General features: G+C 39.6%; 1 protein-coding gene across 2 annotated transcripts in view; it reads left to right on the top strand.

Moving 5' to 3' along the window:
• Positions 1-217: 217 nt before the first annotated feature.
• The window catches only part of GYS2 (glycogen synthase 2 (liver)), a 42,418-nt gene continuing 29,043 nt past the window's right edge, over positions 218-13,592 (top strand). The window contains exons 1-4 of one of the 2 annotated variants that reach the window (XM_010013817.1): positions 218-338; positions 9,437-9,618; positions 12,401-12,592; positions 13,401-13,574. In XM_010013817.1, coding sequence (XP_010012119.1) covers positions 218-338; positions 9,437-9,618; positions 12,401-12,592; positions 13,401-13,574 — 669 coding nt within the window. Of the gene's footprint in view, positions 339-9,436; positions 9,619-12,400; positions 12,593-13,388; positions 13,575-13,592 lie in introns of both variants that reach the window. The other variant, XM_010013816.1, reaches the window with a different exon arrangement.

The following is a 13,592-nucleotide window of genomic DNA, read 5'->3' as shown; positions in this document are numbered from 1 at the left end:
CAGCTGCTTCTCAAGCCCTGAGGATTTCACTGAGCCAATTTAATGCTGGTGGTCAGACAGTTTAAACCCATTAGCTCTCAGCTATCTGAATAATTTTCTCCTCGGAGCCCAGCACTCTGGCAGACTGCTTTACCCAGAACTGCAGAGACGTGCCACATCAACTGGACGTTTTCTAGCTTTTGTGGCCTGTGTGTTGAGCAGTCAAGGGCCGAAGAAAATGCCACTGGCTAGATCACTGTCCATAACTTCTCTTAATGGGCTTCCTCAATGGGAGGATGAAGACTTACCGGTGGAGGACTTGTTGCTCTTTGAAGTTTCTTGGGAAGTTACCAACAAAGGTTTGTACAACACTCTTTGGAAGTAGTATCGCTGTTTTTGTGGGAGCAGAGGGAGGCATGAAGGGCTTGGACAAGAAAGGAATTAAGGGAAGACTGGGGAAAAGTGTGCTGCAGAGCTGTTGTATTGGAAGGAGTGCATGTGGTATCCATGTGTAATCATGCATGCTGTGTGTGGGCTACATCTGCCTGTGCTTGTGTGGGATGAGCATATAGTCAGGGTGTCTGGGTATCTTTACATGTTTCACCACGAGGGATGGATTGTTTAAAGAAACATCTAAATGTTATGCCTGGGTGTGCAGATGTATGGATGTATAGATGTTGCTTTGTACATACTTTTATTTTACCTTCCATGCAAATACATTTGGGAATGTAACTCATGACAACGAGCTGTATAACAGACATCAGGTTCAGAGTAGTTTAACAGTCTTCCTTGGCCTTCTAAAGCAATGTAGAAGAGAGGCCAGATTTGAAATGGGTGTAAACAAACATTGCTGCATTGAAGCCATTGAACAAAAAACACGTCAATGACCAGCAGTATTCATGCAAGCTGAAGCCCTTTTGGACTGGTCTCTGCAAACACAGGTGGTGCCAGACAGGGACTTCATGCTTTGTGCATGTGTACAGATTGAGAACTTGCTCACTGCACGCAGCTTGTCAGGCAATGTACATGTGGCTTGTTATGCAAATATCTTTCTGCCTCCGTCTCTAATTCACTCATCAAATCGTCCCCTTCCAGCTAGATGTAGTTTACCAAGGGGGAACAGGCTCTGTTTTCGCCACAAAAGTGAATTAGTATGAGTAAATGATTGACCTCATGTGCCTTATTGTCCTGGCAGATAAATAGAGATTAGTCAGGAGAGGGGATCTGTAATCTGTTCAGATTTTAACTTCAAAGGGAGAACATGTGTGAGGTGAACAGACAATGTCAGGGTTTATCTCCATGGTGAAACTGGAATTACTATTCTGTAGTAGCTTCTGGTGTTTAATCTGCACTGCAGTGCAATTTTACATTGCTCTTTTTAAGGTGGTGAGAGGTATCAATACCCAGAGGTAGTAAAGAGTAGCTTTTGCACTTCAAATCCTATGGGCTTATTTTTCAGTAACTTCACTGAAGCTTTTTATGTAAATTTACTGCTGTCAGAACTTGGAGCATGCAGTATTTGCTTTTGAGTGTGCATGATATGTAAGGCACTGGCAAGCAGATGGCAGCAGAAATCTAGGAAACTCAGGTGTTTCACTAACATCTCTGAGCTCCATAGTAGATACATTTTCTGAGTCATCTGGACTCACTGGTTATAGATATCACACGATATGTTTCAGTAAAAGTAAAATGTGATCAGATTTATCTGTCTTTCTGTGTACAAAACAGAGTGAATCATTTAATCATCTACATAGCTCTTGTTGACTTTACTGAAGCCAAATCAACTGATACAGCTAAAATTTATTATTCTCACATTTTATGAGAGAATTAATGAGAGTGAATATTTATTCAGTTAGTTTAAAAATAAGAGGCTGTTGACTATGTCACTTACCAAACCTATATATTCAAATGGGCTGACTGAACTGGTCATGGCAAACAATTGCGTTAGAATCAAATCTCTGCAGAAACATCTGCAAAGTTTCCATTAACCAACCTTGCCTGGAAACATCTGTGCAAAAGTCTTTAATAAGCCTATTTCAGCTTATTTTTTTCTAGTAAATTCTCGATACTGAGTTTTTTTCTATATTTTCTAGGCAATTGAATGTCTAAGTCACATGGTGAGATACTGTTCCGTGGTGACTTTAACTTTTATAAACTCTTCTTAGAAAATGTTAGGGCACTGTGTTTCAAAGGAATGGCAGTAGCCAGCAAAATACAGGGAGAGTCACCACAGAAGATAAATAGGCTTAGGAAATAATAGCTTACACTGCATATTTCCCACTCCTTAAGCAGAAGGAAGAACTGTTTCTTTGACTAAGTAGTCTGACCCCACTTAAATTCAGTAGCACTCTGTATTTTAGTGTTAATGTTGCTGTATATGTTTCTAATATAGAGGGAAAAACAAGCATTAGTTGAGTTTATTGCTTGAAAAGCTAATTTTGACTATTTACCATGAAGGTTTTTTTCTTCCTTTTTGGCATTGCAAAGGTGTGCCAGAGTAGTTCAGTGTTGGTGTAAAGCTGCTGCTGCCTACAACAGAGTTCAGGTCTTTATGTTAACTTTGTGCATATCACTAAGTGCTTGGCCATGGGTATGTTTCCTTATTGACCAGTGCTGCTTCTTAGTGGTTCCTGCACTTCTCTATGGCAGTGACAATAAGGCTGAATGTCTTCTTCCCTGTGAGGAACATGCTACCAGAGCTCACAGGTGGCTGTCTATTCCCACACCTGTGACCAGTGCCCTTTTACAGGTGCTGAGCTGTTTACTGAACCTCTCAAATAAATATATTATCCTTCAGAGTCTGAGGTTGATAAAGGGGTCCTGCAAATTAGAGCACATCTGATTACATTGTGTGAGAGGGTCTTCATGTGCCAGGCTGCTCACAGGGAAGCAAGCGTTTACTGGGGATTCCCTGATGGAGCTGGTTGGTACTGAAGCATGAGACGCAACTGTAGGGAAGGGTAAGTCAGTGGAAGGAATAAGGAATTCAGTGCTCAGAGATCTACAAGTATTGATTGTTTCCAGAGTCTCATCATCTCTTGCTCAGCAGCTAGCATAGTGAAGGTGTCTCTCTTTTTTTAAACTCCAGGTCGTTTAACGCATGCTCTAATAAGGCAAAGCTTTCTACTTCTCCATGTTTCCTTTTTATATTCTCTGTCCTGGCTGCTGCCTGTGCTAAGTGGCAACCTCTGACATCTGTGTTGGAGAGCACCAGCATCTCAGTTGCTCTTCTTTCTTCTCTTCTTCGTCTAGAGCAAGCAAATATAAGGTAGCTGAAGGAGAAAATGAGAAACAAAAAAGCCTCATTTGCCAGTGTCACTCTGTATCCCCCTTCCCCCATGTCACGTGAAAAGGAACTTGCCATCTAAATCAAGCACAACTACAAAGTCATCTAGCATTGGAAGTCCTCTGCCAAATAAATAAGAAACTGTAATTTGTTTTGTGAGATTTTCCTCACTTTATTTGGCTATTCACTGGTGGGCAAGACTCATACTGTGAAGTGGATCTACTGTGTTTTGGTGGCAGTAGGGCAAAAAGCAGGCAGGCAAGAGACTCAGTGACACACAATCTCGTGGTAATCATGGAGAAGCTCAGTATTTTTCACCCTACCCCTTCTCTCTTGTCCACTGTGCTCCAGTAAAGCCAGATCTCGTCACATCTCTGTTCACACTGGAAAAGAAGACTCGTTTTGTTTCCTCCATTACAGGAAGACCAGTGTAAACTTTAAGGACAGGAGCTTCTTGTGACTGAAGCCCCACAGATGGAAATTATCAACAGGGAGCAGCCAAAAGCCATTGCAGGAGTAATGACAGCAGTCCTGGACATTTTCCACAGTGAAAATGGCTCCATCCTCTTCAACATCTTTTAAATGTTTGCCCACTGAAAACTGAAGTATTTAACCTGGGTAGTGGGGAAAAGTCTGTAAGCTAGAATAACAGCTGTAGTTTAATGGGTTTTCTGATACATTAATACGAAGGGCTGAGAATGTTCAAGATCTGGTCTGTGCTCTAGAAAGATGTCTTCAAAATAATTCCAGTAATATTTAGATGCAGTATCTCCTGCTGTACTACTAACAGCTTTTAGACAGAAAATAGCAGAATGCTTAAAAATGCTGGGCAAACAGCCAGCTTGTATCATCACGCAGCTGTGAGCAGATTAGCTCAAGAGTCACTGGTAGATGAATCCTAAATACTTTTTCCCATCCCTATTAGAATGAAGATTCCACTAAAAACAAACCTTGGTTCAGCCCTCCCTGGAGCAGAGCTCTGTACACAGTTTCTTTGGTGAAAATCTGGACTCTCGGAAACTAAATCCTGAATCCACTGAAGTCAGTAGGAGAAGCATTTTACTACTTCTGTGTTAACCGTCTTTCCAAGGTGAAACTTCCTTGGGAGAAGGTGAATGCTGTAACACACCTGAACTAACACACTCTGGGGAGTGTGTTAGTTGGGATGTGTTGACATAAACTTGGCATAAGCACAGCATTAAAGCTGTGTGCATTTTTTGAGTGGGGTGGTATATCATCCTCAAATCTATCTCAAATAAAATCTTGTGTATTGGAGATGATGCACACAGAAATAGCTTCTGTGTCATGGACATCTGTCATAAATTTCAGTGGTTCAGTATTATTTCAGAATGTTTGGAATGCCAGAATTTCACAGAATTTGGTGAACCACTATCTTCTGATGAGTCTTGGTCACAAAAATAGTCAAAAAAATACATGAAAAACATCAGCTATCAAAAGATGGTGTGTTTTTTTCACCTGACACATTTTACAGACTCTTTTTATAAATGATCCCTTGATATCAAAACAGGCAAGAAATAAATAAGTAAAATTCCAACCAAATGTTAGAAAAAATATGTTCGAGCCCAATTTTATCACAGCTTTATAGATCAAAGACATTCTGAGGGGAACGGGTGAAAAGGTATAACTATTAATTGTGAAAGTGAAGTCAATTTGAATCCTGTGGATGGGGTCCCAGTGCTCTTTCAGAATCCATGGCAGCCATGGTCCTCGGAAAAACTTTATCGCCTTCAGAGTGGCTTGGTGAGGCTGTCACAAAGAAGCTGAAGAGCCTCGGGAGTACCCTGATCCTCTATCTCTGTGTAGCAAAGGTGTGTGTAGAAGGACTCGTGATCAGCGACTATCTCCACTTAAGTCTGTCTCACACACATAGCTTTGCTTCCTATCTCTCTCCTTCCTCTTTCTTTTCTGTTGCTTCTACTCTCTGTCCTTCTGTACCTCTGCATGGGTGGGAGAGCAGGTAAAATGAACGGTGGATATTTCTGGCAGTTTTGAGAAGTTTTGGCAGTTCTATGCTCAAAGGATTGCAGATCCAGAAGACATTTTTTGTCAGCACAATTCCTGGCTAATCCTGGGAGTTGTAGACTCTTCCTCATCAAGTGACAAAAAGCACTGGAAAATGCATCTTTCCATGTAACAGCTGGCAGCAGAAAGAGCACGTCTGCATATTAGATCTTGCACAAAGGTCTCCAGCTGCATAGTAGATCTCCACTTCTGCCTAATGTCATCATCAGTTGCGATATGACATCATGAGACTGTTCTTGACTCAGACTTTTTATTTAGGTAGTTCTGACGTCTATCCTGGAGGCCTTTAAGGATTTTAAATATACAAATGAAATAATACACCAAGACTTGAAGTCAGGAAAGAGGGAAATGTCTGGAGTGCTGCAGATGACTCCTTTAGACAAATTCATAGTAGTGATAGCATATTTAGCGTATCACTAAAAAAAAAAAACCCAAGCTTTTCTTAAATGAAGAAAATCCTTCTTTCCCAAACATTTCAGTCCCTCTTTCCATGCCAGTTTATTCTTCCCTGGACAAAGAGGAAGAATGGAAAGAAAATAAATGTTGAAAAAGATTTGTTGTTGATTTCCTTTATAACTTGGTTTTCTTTGTTTTCTTTTCTTGGTTCTGGTGAAAAGTTAAAAACACATTTTAAAAAGAAATAATTGAAACATTTTTCTCCCAAGAATATTTGAAAATGATTAAAACTTAAAATATTTGAAGAAAACATGTAAGTGGAGTTCAGAACACGTAACTAGCCCTGTATCCACGTTTTACTGCTAATTCCCCATGTTTGTGATTATCTGAACCAATTATCTGGAACTGATCTCTCCTGATTCTGCAGCTATTTCTTATTTTGTCTTTTAATGTTTGTTTTAAAACCTGTTTCAAAGTACAAAACTTCAGAGGTGGCATACAGAAACTTGCAACATCATGGGATTTTGGTACATCCCTGTTTGGAAAAGTTCTGTATTTATAATATGACCTTAAAACAGCATATAGGAAACAATAAGATGTTGGAAGTAATCTGAGAGTTCTTTTATGCTTCAACTGAATATGTAAACCCTTATCCTGTTACTCAATAGGATATGTAATGCATTGCTTACATAGGTATTTCCAGGGAATTCAAAGTAACTGAGCAGATGTAAACTGTTAAGGATATATAATGTGTTCCTTGAATTTGCTATGGAAAAGTATAATTTCAAAAGCCAGTACATTATTCTAGACATTGCTGTGTTCTTCTCAAAAAGTCTTTTTTAAGTTATGCCCAACACTTCCCACATACATAGTTTCACTTGCACAGTTTCCCTCCCCTGTCAATTAAAGCTTATGCACAGACATGCTTTATGAGTCATATTTCCACAGGAACAGAGAAGACAAAAGCCAGTTTTGGGACCAGGTAACCCAGAGCTTTTATCACACCTGTCTTCTGAAGAGTTTTCACAGTCTGGAAAAACATACTCTTTTGTTTTTATCCTAAGTACTTTTCTTCGCATTTCAGGCAAATATGTGCCCTGCAATGTTTTTTACCTTTGCTGTTCAACAGATTACAATGGCAGAAGCACAGCACACTCTCCAATATTTTTCTCAGAACAGGCTTTCTGTACATCTTTGGCAGGACATGCTTTAGGACACACAGTGATCCTAAGCAAAACCTTGTGAAAAGAATCAGTAAGCTTTAGCTCTACAAAACAAAGGTCCAGACTCAGGTCCTGAGCTGCAGCTTTCTTACTACTCCTAAAATTAATAGCTGTGGAAACTCAGCTACCTTCCTGATCCCAGTGTTGAATGCCTTGCAGTATGAAAAAGACTGATCCCCACTGTTGTGAGGGTGGCGAAAGAGCTTTGCACCACTCTATGACTAGAGCTTTATCATGTTATTTAGTATCTTCATCTTGCAAGTACATATTTTCTCTTTTCCCTGGGTCACCAGGCTCCTTTGCAGAAAAATCTTGTAAGCTCTGTATTTCTGCCAATTAAAACCAGCTAATTTCTTGACTAAGATGTCTTCCAAGCTCCATATTTATCCCTGTTGAAGTGCCTTATGCTCATATGATGTATTTACCACACCGTAAGAACAGATGTGTCATCATAACTGTATCGTTTTATGGGTTAAACATTCTGACTTGTTTCATATAATTAAAATAATATGTTTATCTGAATCCAAGCTATTCAAGTAGTCTCGTCTTGTGAGCAGGGGAACTTGGAGGGAATGTATAGTGTTACTTATCTAAGATTTCTCTAAATCCCTGTCCAGAGGAACCATGGAAGAATATGATGGTTGTAAATTAGTTTCTTAGCTTTCTGGTCCCAGTGAAGTGGATCTATCTATCTTATGCATAGATTCCCTTCTGCAGTTCCATGTCTGTATGACATGAAAGTCTTGAACTGTAAGCTTGATTTAGGAACATATAGCTGTAAGATTCTTGTCATCTTAGGTCTTGAATTACTATGTCGGGTAATAACATATTGTAAAAGTTCTACTTAGCAGGCTAGTAGATTGGAACTTTGGTTTTCTTTGTAAAATACCTAGAATTCTGATACATCTTGATATAAAAATAGCAGGGCTCAGAATCCTTCCAGCATTCAAAATAAATTCTTTCCATATACAACTGGATGCAGAGCATCAGCATGTCTGGATACCCCAGTACCTTTTAAAAAGTAAGTCTGGAGTACCTGCTGTCAATCACTGACAGCTTTCAGTGATGACTCCTTATGTCATTTGGATGTCACTGCAGAAAGGCATATCAGTCTTCTTGCCATGGAAGCAATATTTGGAGCATTAACAAATGTTTCCAAATTCAATGAAGGATGAAATTTTTATGTCAGAACACGAAATCCCTTCCTATTGTTTCTTTTGTTGTTTGCTTGTACCTGTTGAGCTTGCTTTATCTTAGATGCTTTAAAACCACTGGAGCTATGCTAAACTTGATCTCTGATGTACAGCAGCTACACAGCATCTGTTTTTCTCTTCCCTTGCCTTCCTTTCCACTTTCTGGATTCAAGCAAGTACTGTTGTTTTTCCAAATTCGTGGCAGTGGAATGTCCATTGCTTGGCACTGCAGGTCCTGTGGCAAAGGAGGGTTTACAAGGCTACCCTGCTAATGTTTGAATTACAGGGCTGGCGATAGAAAACTGTGAGGAATAGCAGCTGAGTGAACCTTGCATACCATGTGCAAGACCAGATAGATCTGTACTGACTTGTCAGGAGATGATGTTGTATTCTCTTATACGTTTGAATATTGTGATATTTTTGAAATGGACAATCTTTTGGTAGAAGGTGCTGCAGACATTTATTTTGGCAGCATAGGCTACATTCATTCCAACTTTACGAACTCTTTAGAATGGTTATGGAAAATGGCACCTTCTGCTTGGGGATATTGGTTTAAATCCATGTCTATACTCAGTGTCCTGGTTGCCAGATGGGGTTAAACCACAACAGTCAGTACTTAGTGAAATCCATCAGTCCCTCAGCTTCTCTTGGTGATTTGTGTAAAATCATCTGGAATTGCCAGCTTAGTTCTCACCACATGTAATTCCACATCATAAAAAATAAGTTTGCAAATTTTAACTGCTGCAATAAAAAAGGAGAAGGCTGTGCTTGGGATGCGATAGAATCAAGATGGGGCAAGGGATAGTGGAAGCATGAGCCCTGGGATTTGAATCCCACAATCTGAGTGCAAAGATTTCACAATCCAGAAAAGGGGGAATAACATAAGGACAAAATAATATATTGGTTGAACATTCCTGGTGTGACTTTGAACACCTGAAAGATATTAAAAATAAAAAAAAAAATCACAAACTAGGTAACAATAACAGTTAAGGCTGGAAAACATCCATTTGAGATCACAGGATAAGTTCAGGGAAGCCATATGCAATCACCCAGGAGTAAGAAAAGCATTAAATTGCCATTTAAAAATTACACGCAGCCTTCTATCAGTGCATACTCATCAGCTGAACCGTGAAGTTCTGATTCTATTTAAGAGACTGAACTTCTATTTATTTGATTGAGTCTGGGTTTCACTTAAAATCTGTATATGTGAAGTGATTTTACTGCGTATCTGATCCACAGGTGGGTTGGAGCTTACTCCAGAGCTTTGTGGCCTGTGCCCATTTTGATTTCATTTTCTTTGTGACCTTCTTTTGCAGTGGGAGGCATTTACACCGTGATCCAGACAAAAGCCAAAACTACAGCAGATGAATGGGGTGAAAACTATTTTCTGATTGGTCCCTATTTTGAGCAGAATGTGAAGACTCAGGTGGAAGCATGTGAACCTCCAAACCCTGCAGTTAAGAAGGCAATGGACACCATGAAAAGCCAAGGGTGTCAGGTAGATCAGATGTGCTACTGCTTCCCAGGGCAACAAAGCTGACTCTGAGGAGATTACAGTTTTGGTTAATGCTCTTGCCATTCCGCTTGACACAGCAATCCTGGTCAATGTCACAATGGGAAAGGCTCAGAATCCGTTGTTAGAGCTGCAGAGTCAATTCATTACAGGTTATTTTTGAGGAAGAACCAGTTTATCCAATTACAGGTTTTAACTCCAATTATAGGTTTTAACAGTTATCTATCTGCAAGTCTGCTTAATTGGATTAATGACTTATTTATCTAGTCTCTAAATACAGTGATATTTTAGTAGATAATATGATCTTACTTTAACTGGACCCTTACATTTTGTGTTCTTGTGCTGGACAGCGAAGAGAGATCCACTAGCTCACAGTTTTTCTTATGTAATTTGAAAGCCAGAAGGTACAAACCACAGGGTGACTTAAGAAAAGCACCCAACTGATGAAGAATCTCCTTCCTCAGATCAATACAACTAGCTGTCTGTTTCCCATGAAGAGAGGTTAAACCACAGCACGAGTGAATTTTTAACCACTGTTTTCTGTGTGATCTCAAATTTCGTAGCCTTTATGTGACTCAGTTTTTCCAACATTAAACTAGGAATAAACTTCTTATAAAGGTGATCTCCTGAAAGGAATAGAATCTGCTGTGCTGATGGGCAAGCTACTAAGCTGCAAGCAGCTGCAGCCTTGAGGACAGTTGATTGCCTGAAAATAGGTGGAAGATAACACATGCTAAATCTGACCTGTTTTCTAGAAAGTCCTCATCAGAGATACAGAACTCGCCTCTGATTCAGCATTGAGTCCCTCAGAGGTGCTAGCTTGCAAGAGGAAAAACTGTCTGCTTACAGTGTGTGCCAAACAGATGTGAAAAGCATTGAGAGGCAGCAGCAAGGAAGCATTCTTACAAAGTTCTGTTGCTGAGGGGCATGGGATATTTTAATGTAGAAATTCATAAAGTTCTTGGAATGTCACCAACCGTGGCACTGGCAATGTGATATCTCCCTTTGTAACAACAGTTCTGCTGTTATTAGGATCTAATGCCCCATTGCATATCATGTAGAAGTGTATCATTGGATGTGTATGTGCAACAGCTTGGGAAAGTGTTTGCCAGAGACATTAACATTATGGGATGATTGCATTGTTCAGTCAGAAGTTTAAACTAAAATCTAACTGCCATTTCTTATTTCTAATCAACTTTTCATAAATTTTATTTTGATTTTGATTGATCAAGTTCTCTATGTTGCCTCTGTTGCTTAAAAAGGGATGTTGCTGTGAGCTGTGTAACACTCCTTTGTTTGGAAAACAGCTAAAATGTCTGGAGGAGATTAATTGAAATGCTACATATGCATTTCATGCTGTTTCAGCAGTATGTTCAATTTAATCAGCCAACTCTGCCAGCCTAATGTGCATTGTGTTCCTGGAGTATTCACATATAGCAGCAAATCTGTCCCAGGTATGTCAAGTATAGCTTTGATCTCTAATAATGGTGCTCTATTTTCCAGGAGCTCCACTTATCCTATTAACATTTATGTCTGGATTTTGCTTATGCATCACAATGGATGCCTTTAAATCAGGGGAACCGAGGAACACTTCCAAACTTTTCAGGTCATATGTGTTCCTTGCTACAACCTGACTCCATATTTAGCTGAAGTCTGGGTTTACACAAACTTCCTGATTTTTAACCTAATTTACCTAAATAAAAAACCTAGATAGCCTGAAACAAGTACATAAGGAAATGACCCTCCTTCACGCACCTGTCTTTGCCACACCCTGGGTTTTTTGTGCAGACAGGTGTAAAAGCTTTCATCTCACTGTTTTCAAGACCTGGCCTCAATTCAGCCCATTCTAGCCGCAGGGCTGGATTCATCCCCTGAGGTCCCAGGGACTGATGAATGAGAAGAGATTGGAAAGTGGATAAAAGATTCCTCCACATGGAGTATAAGCTGCATTAGCCTCCCTATAACGCCTTGTTCTTCCCAGTGAATGTGCCTCTACTGCTATAGCTATTTTGGTGGTAGAATTAATGTGAGATAATTTGAACGTGCAGGGCAGTGCAATCTGTAGTGTAGGCCTAACTGTGTTGTGTTGCCTTATGACAGTTCAGCTTACTCTTCTGGTTGAGCAGGTAGGTGATATCAGTGAAGTTCTAAATACTCTTAGAGATGTTTAACTATACCAATGCAGGTAAAGCACGAAAGCTGTATTTTTAGGTTGATATGTCTTTAGGTATTATTATACCTTCTGATTGATCCTTCCTTGCACTCTGCCAAATGGCATCAGCTGTGCTGCTTGGGCAGAATAGGGAAATGTCATGGTAGATACAAGTCCCAAGCACCTGTCCTACAAAATTTGTCGCCACTAATCTAACATAAATGGCAAAAGATTAGTGACAAATCTTACTGAAAGAAAATAATAATTTTGAAATAAGAACAAAAATGGTATAGATTCTCCAATAAGAACATGAAACCTCCTTATTCAATCAAATATAGTCTTTCTAAGCTTTTTTTAATGCAAAAAAATTAACATTGCAATGAAAATCTAAAATGAAAGTCTTAAAAACAAATATTCCTAAGGATTGTACTTTCCTTTCACCCGTGCCTTTGGTCCAGTATTACTCCATGTATTTTGCAAATCCTAGGCATGTAGAACTATGGTCACATATTCCTTATGTAAAATCTTAAGATTTAATGGATGAAAATAGTTATACTAACTGGCATTTACATTCACTTTAACATTTTCTGGTTATATCTTTGATATTCCGCATAGGTCTTTTTTGGAAGATGGCTGATAGAGGGCAGCCCATATGTCTTACTGTTTGATATAGGATCAGCAGCTTGGAATCTGGACAGGTGGAAAGGTGAATTTTGGGATGTCAGCAACATAGGGATTCCTTTTCATGACCGAGAAGCCAATGATGCTGTGATTTTTGGATCGTTAACAGCCTGGTTTTTAAAAGAGGTACCGTTTTTAAATCTAGAGGTTTTCAATCCCCAGCCTTGTCAGCAGGGCAAAAAAGCTTTGGTATGCGATTCCTATTGCCCAGTTTGAAAACTGTGATTTTTAAGGAAATTGATACCTGATGTAGATCAAATTTGTATTTAAAACTTAAATCTTAAGTGGTCATTTAACTGTATTTTTCCTGGAGAAGGGAGGGGGAAGAGAAGGCTCCCCTGTGTGAAATCTGCTGTGCCTTTACTGTCACTTCCCCCTCTGTTTCTCCTCAACTCCCTTATTTGTCATCAGATGCTCTTACAAGTAGGATCCCAAACTCCTTTTTTCTCACCTATGGTAGTTAAGTTGTCACACTCATCAACTGTCCTTGAAGCCAGTTAAGGCATATTTCGGCAGTTAGATACTACCTTGCACAGAGAATATAGACAGAAAACATTAATGACAGCACTGTAACTTCACATGTATCACAGCCTACCTATAAATGGGAAACTTTGTTAATCTGCAGAAAAATGTGTCTGTCATATTTTCTTATCAAACAAGAGTTTCAACAACAGAAGAGCAAGTTAAAAGAAAGAAGAGTGACTCTGCTCCCCAACAGTCTAGGAAAGAAACTGTTCTGAGGCACTAGTGAGGCACATGTGCTTCTTGACCTAAGGATTAGAGCTTGATGGGAATCAAGACACATGACCACTTAAAGCAAGGAAGCACACAGAACAAGGCATGAAAAAAAGAGGTTTCTGGGGCTGGGATGATGGGCAGGATATGATGTGTGTTTAATGTATGTTCTTTCAATTATTTTCAGCTTTCCTGTCAGTTCAATGACAAGCCCAATATAATTGCCCACTTCCATGAGTGGCAGGCAGGAGTGGGTTTAATATTATCTCGATCTCGGAAACTTCCTGTGGCCACAATTTTTACTACTCATGCGACTCTGCTTGGGAGATACCTGTGTGCAGCCAGTATAGATTTTTACAACAATCTTGACCAGGTAGGAGACATTTTTCTC

The sequence above is a fragment of the Nestor notabilis genome, unplaced genomic scaffold, assembly GCF_000696875.1.
Source record: "Nestor notabilis isolate BGI_N333 unplaced genomic scaffold, ASM69687v1 scaffold12264, whole genome shotgun sequence".
In the NCBI taxonomy this organism is placed as follows: Eukaryota; Metazoa; Chordata; class Aves; order Psittaciformes; family Psittacidae; genus Nestor; species Nestor notabilis.
The sequence above is the reverse complement of the archived record's forward strand: the minus strand, read 5'-3'. Positions and strand labels throughout refer to the sequence as shown.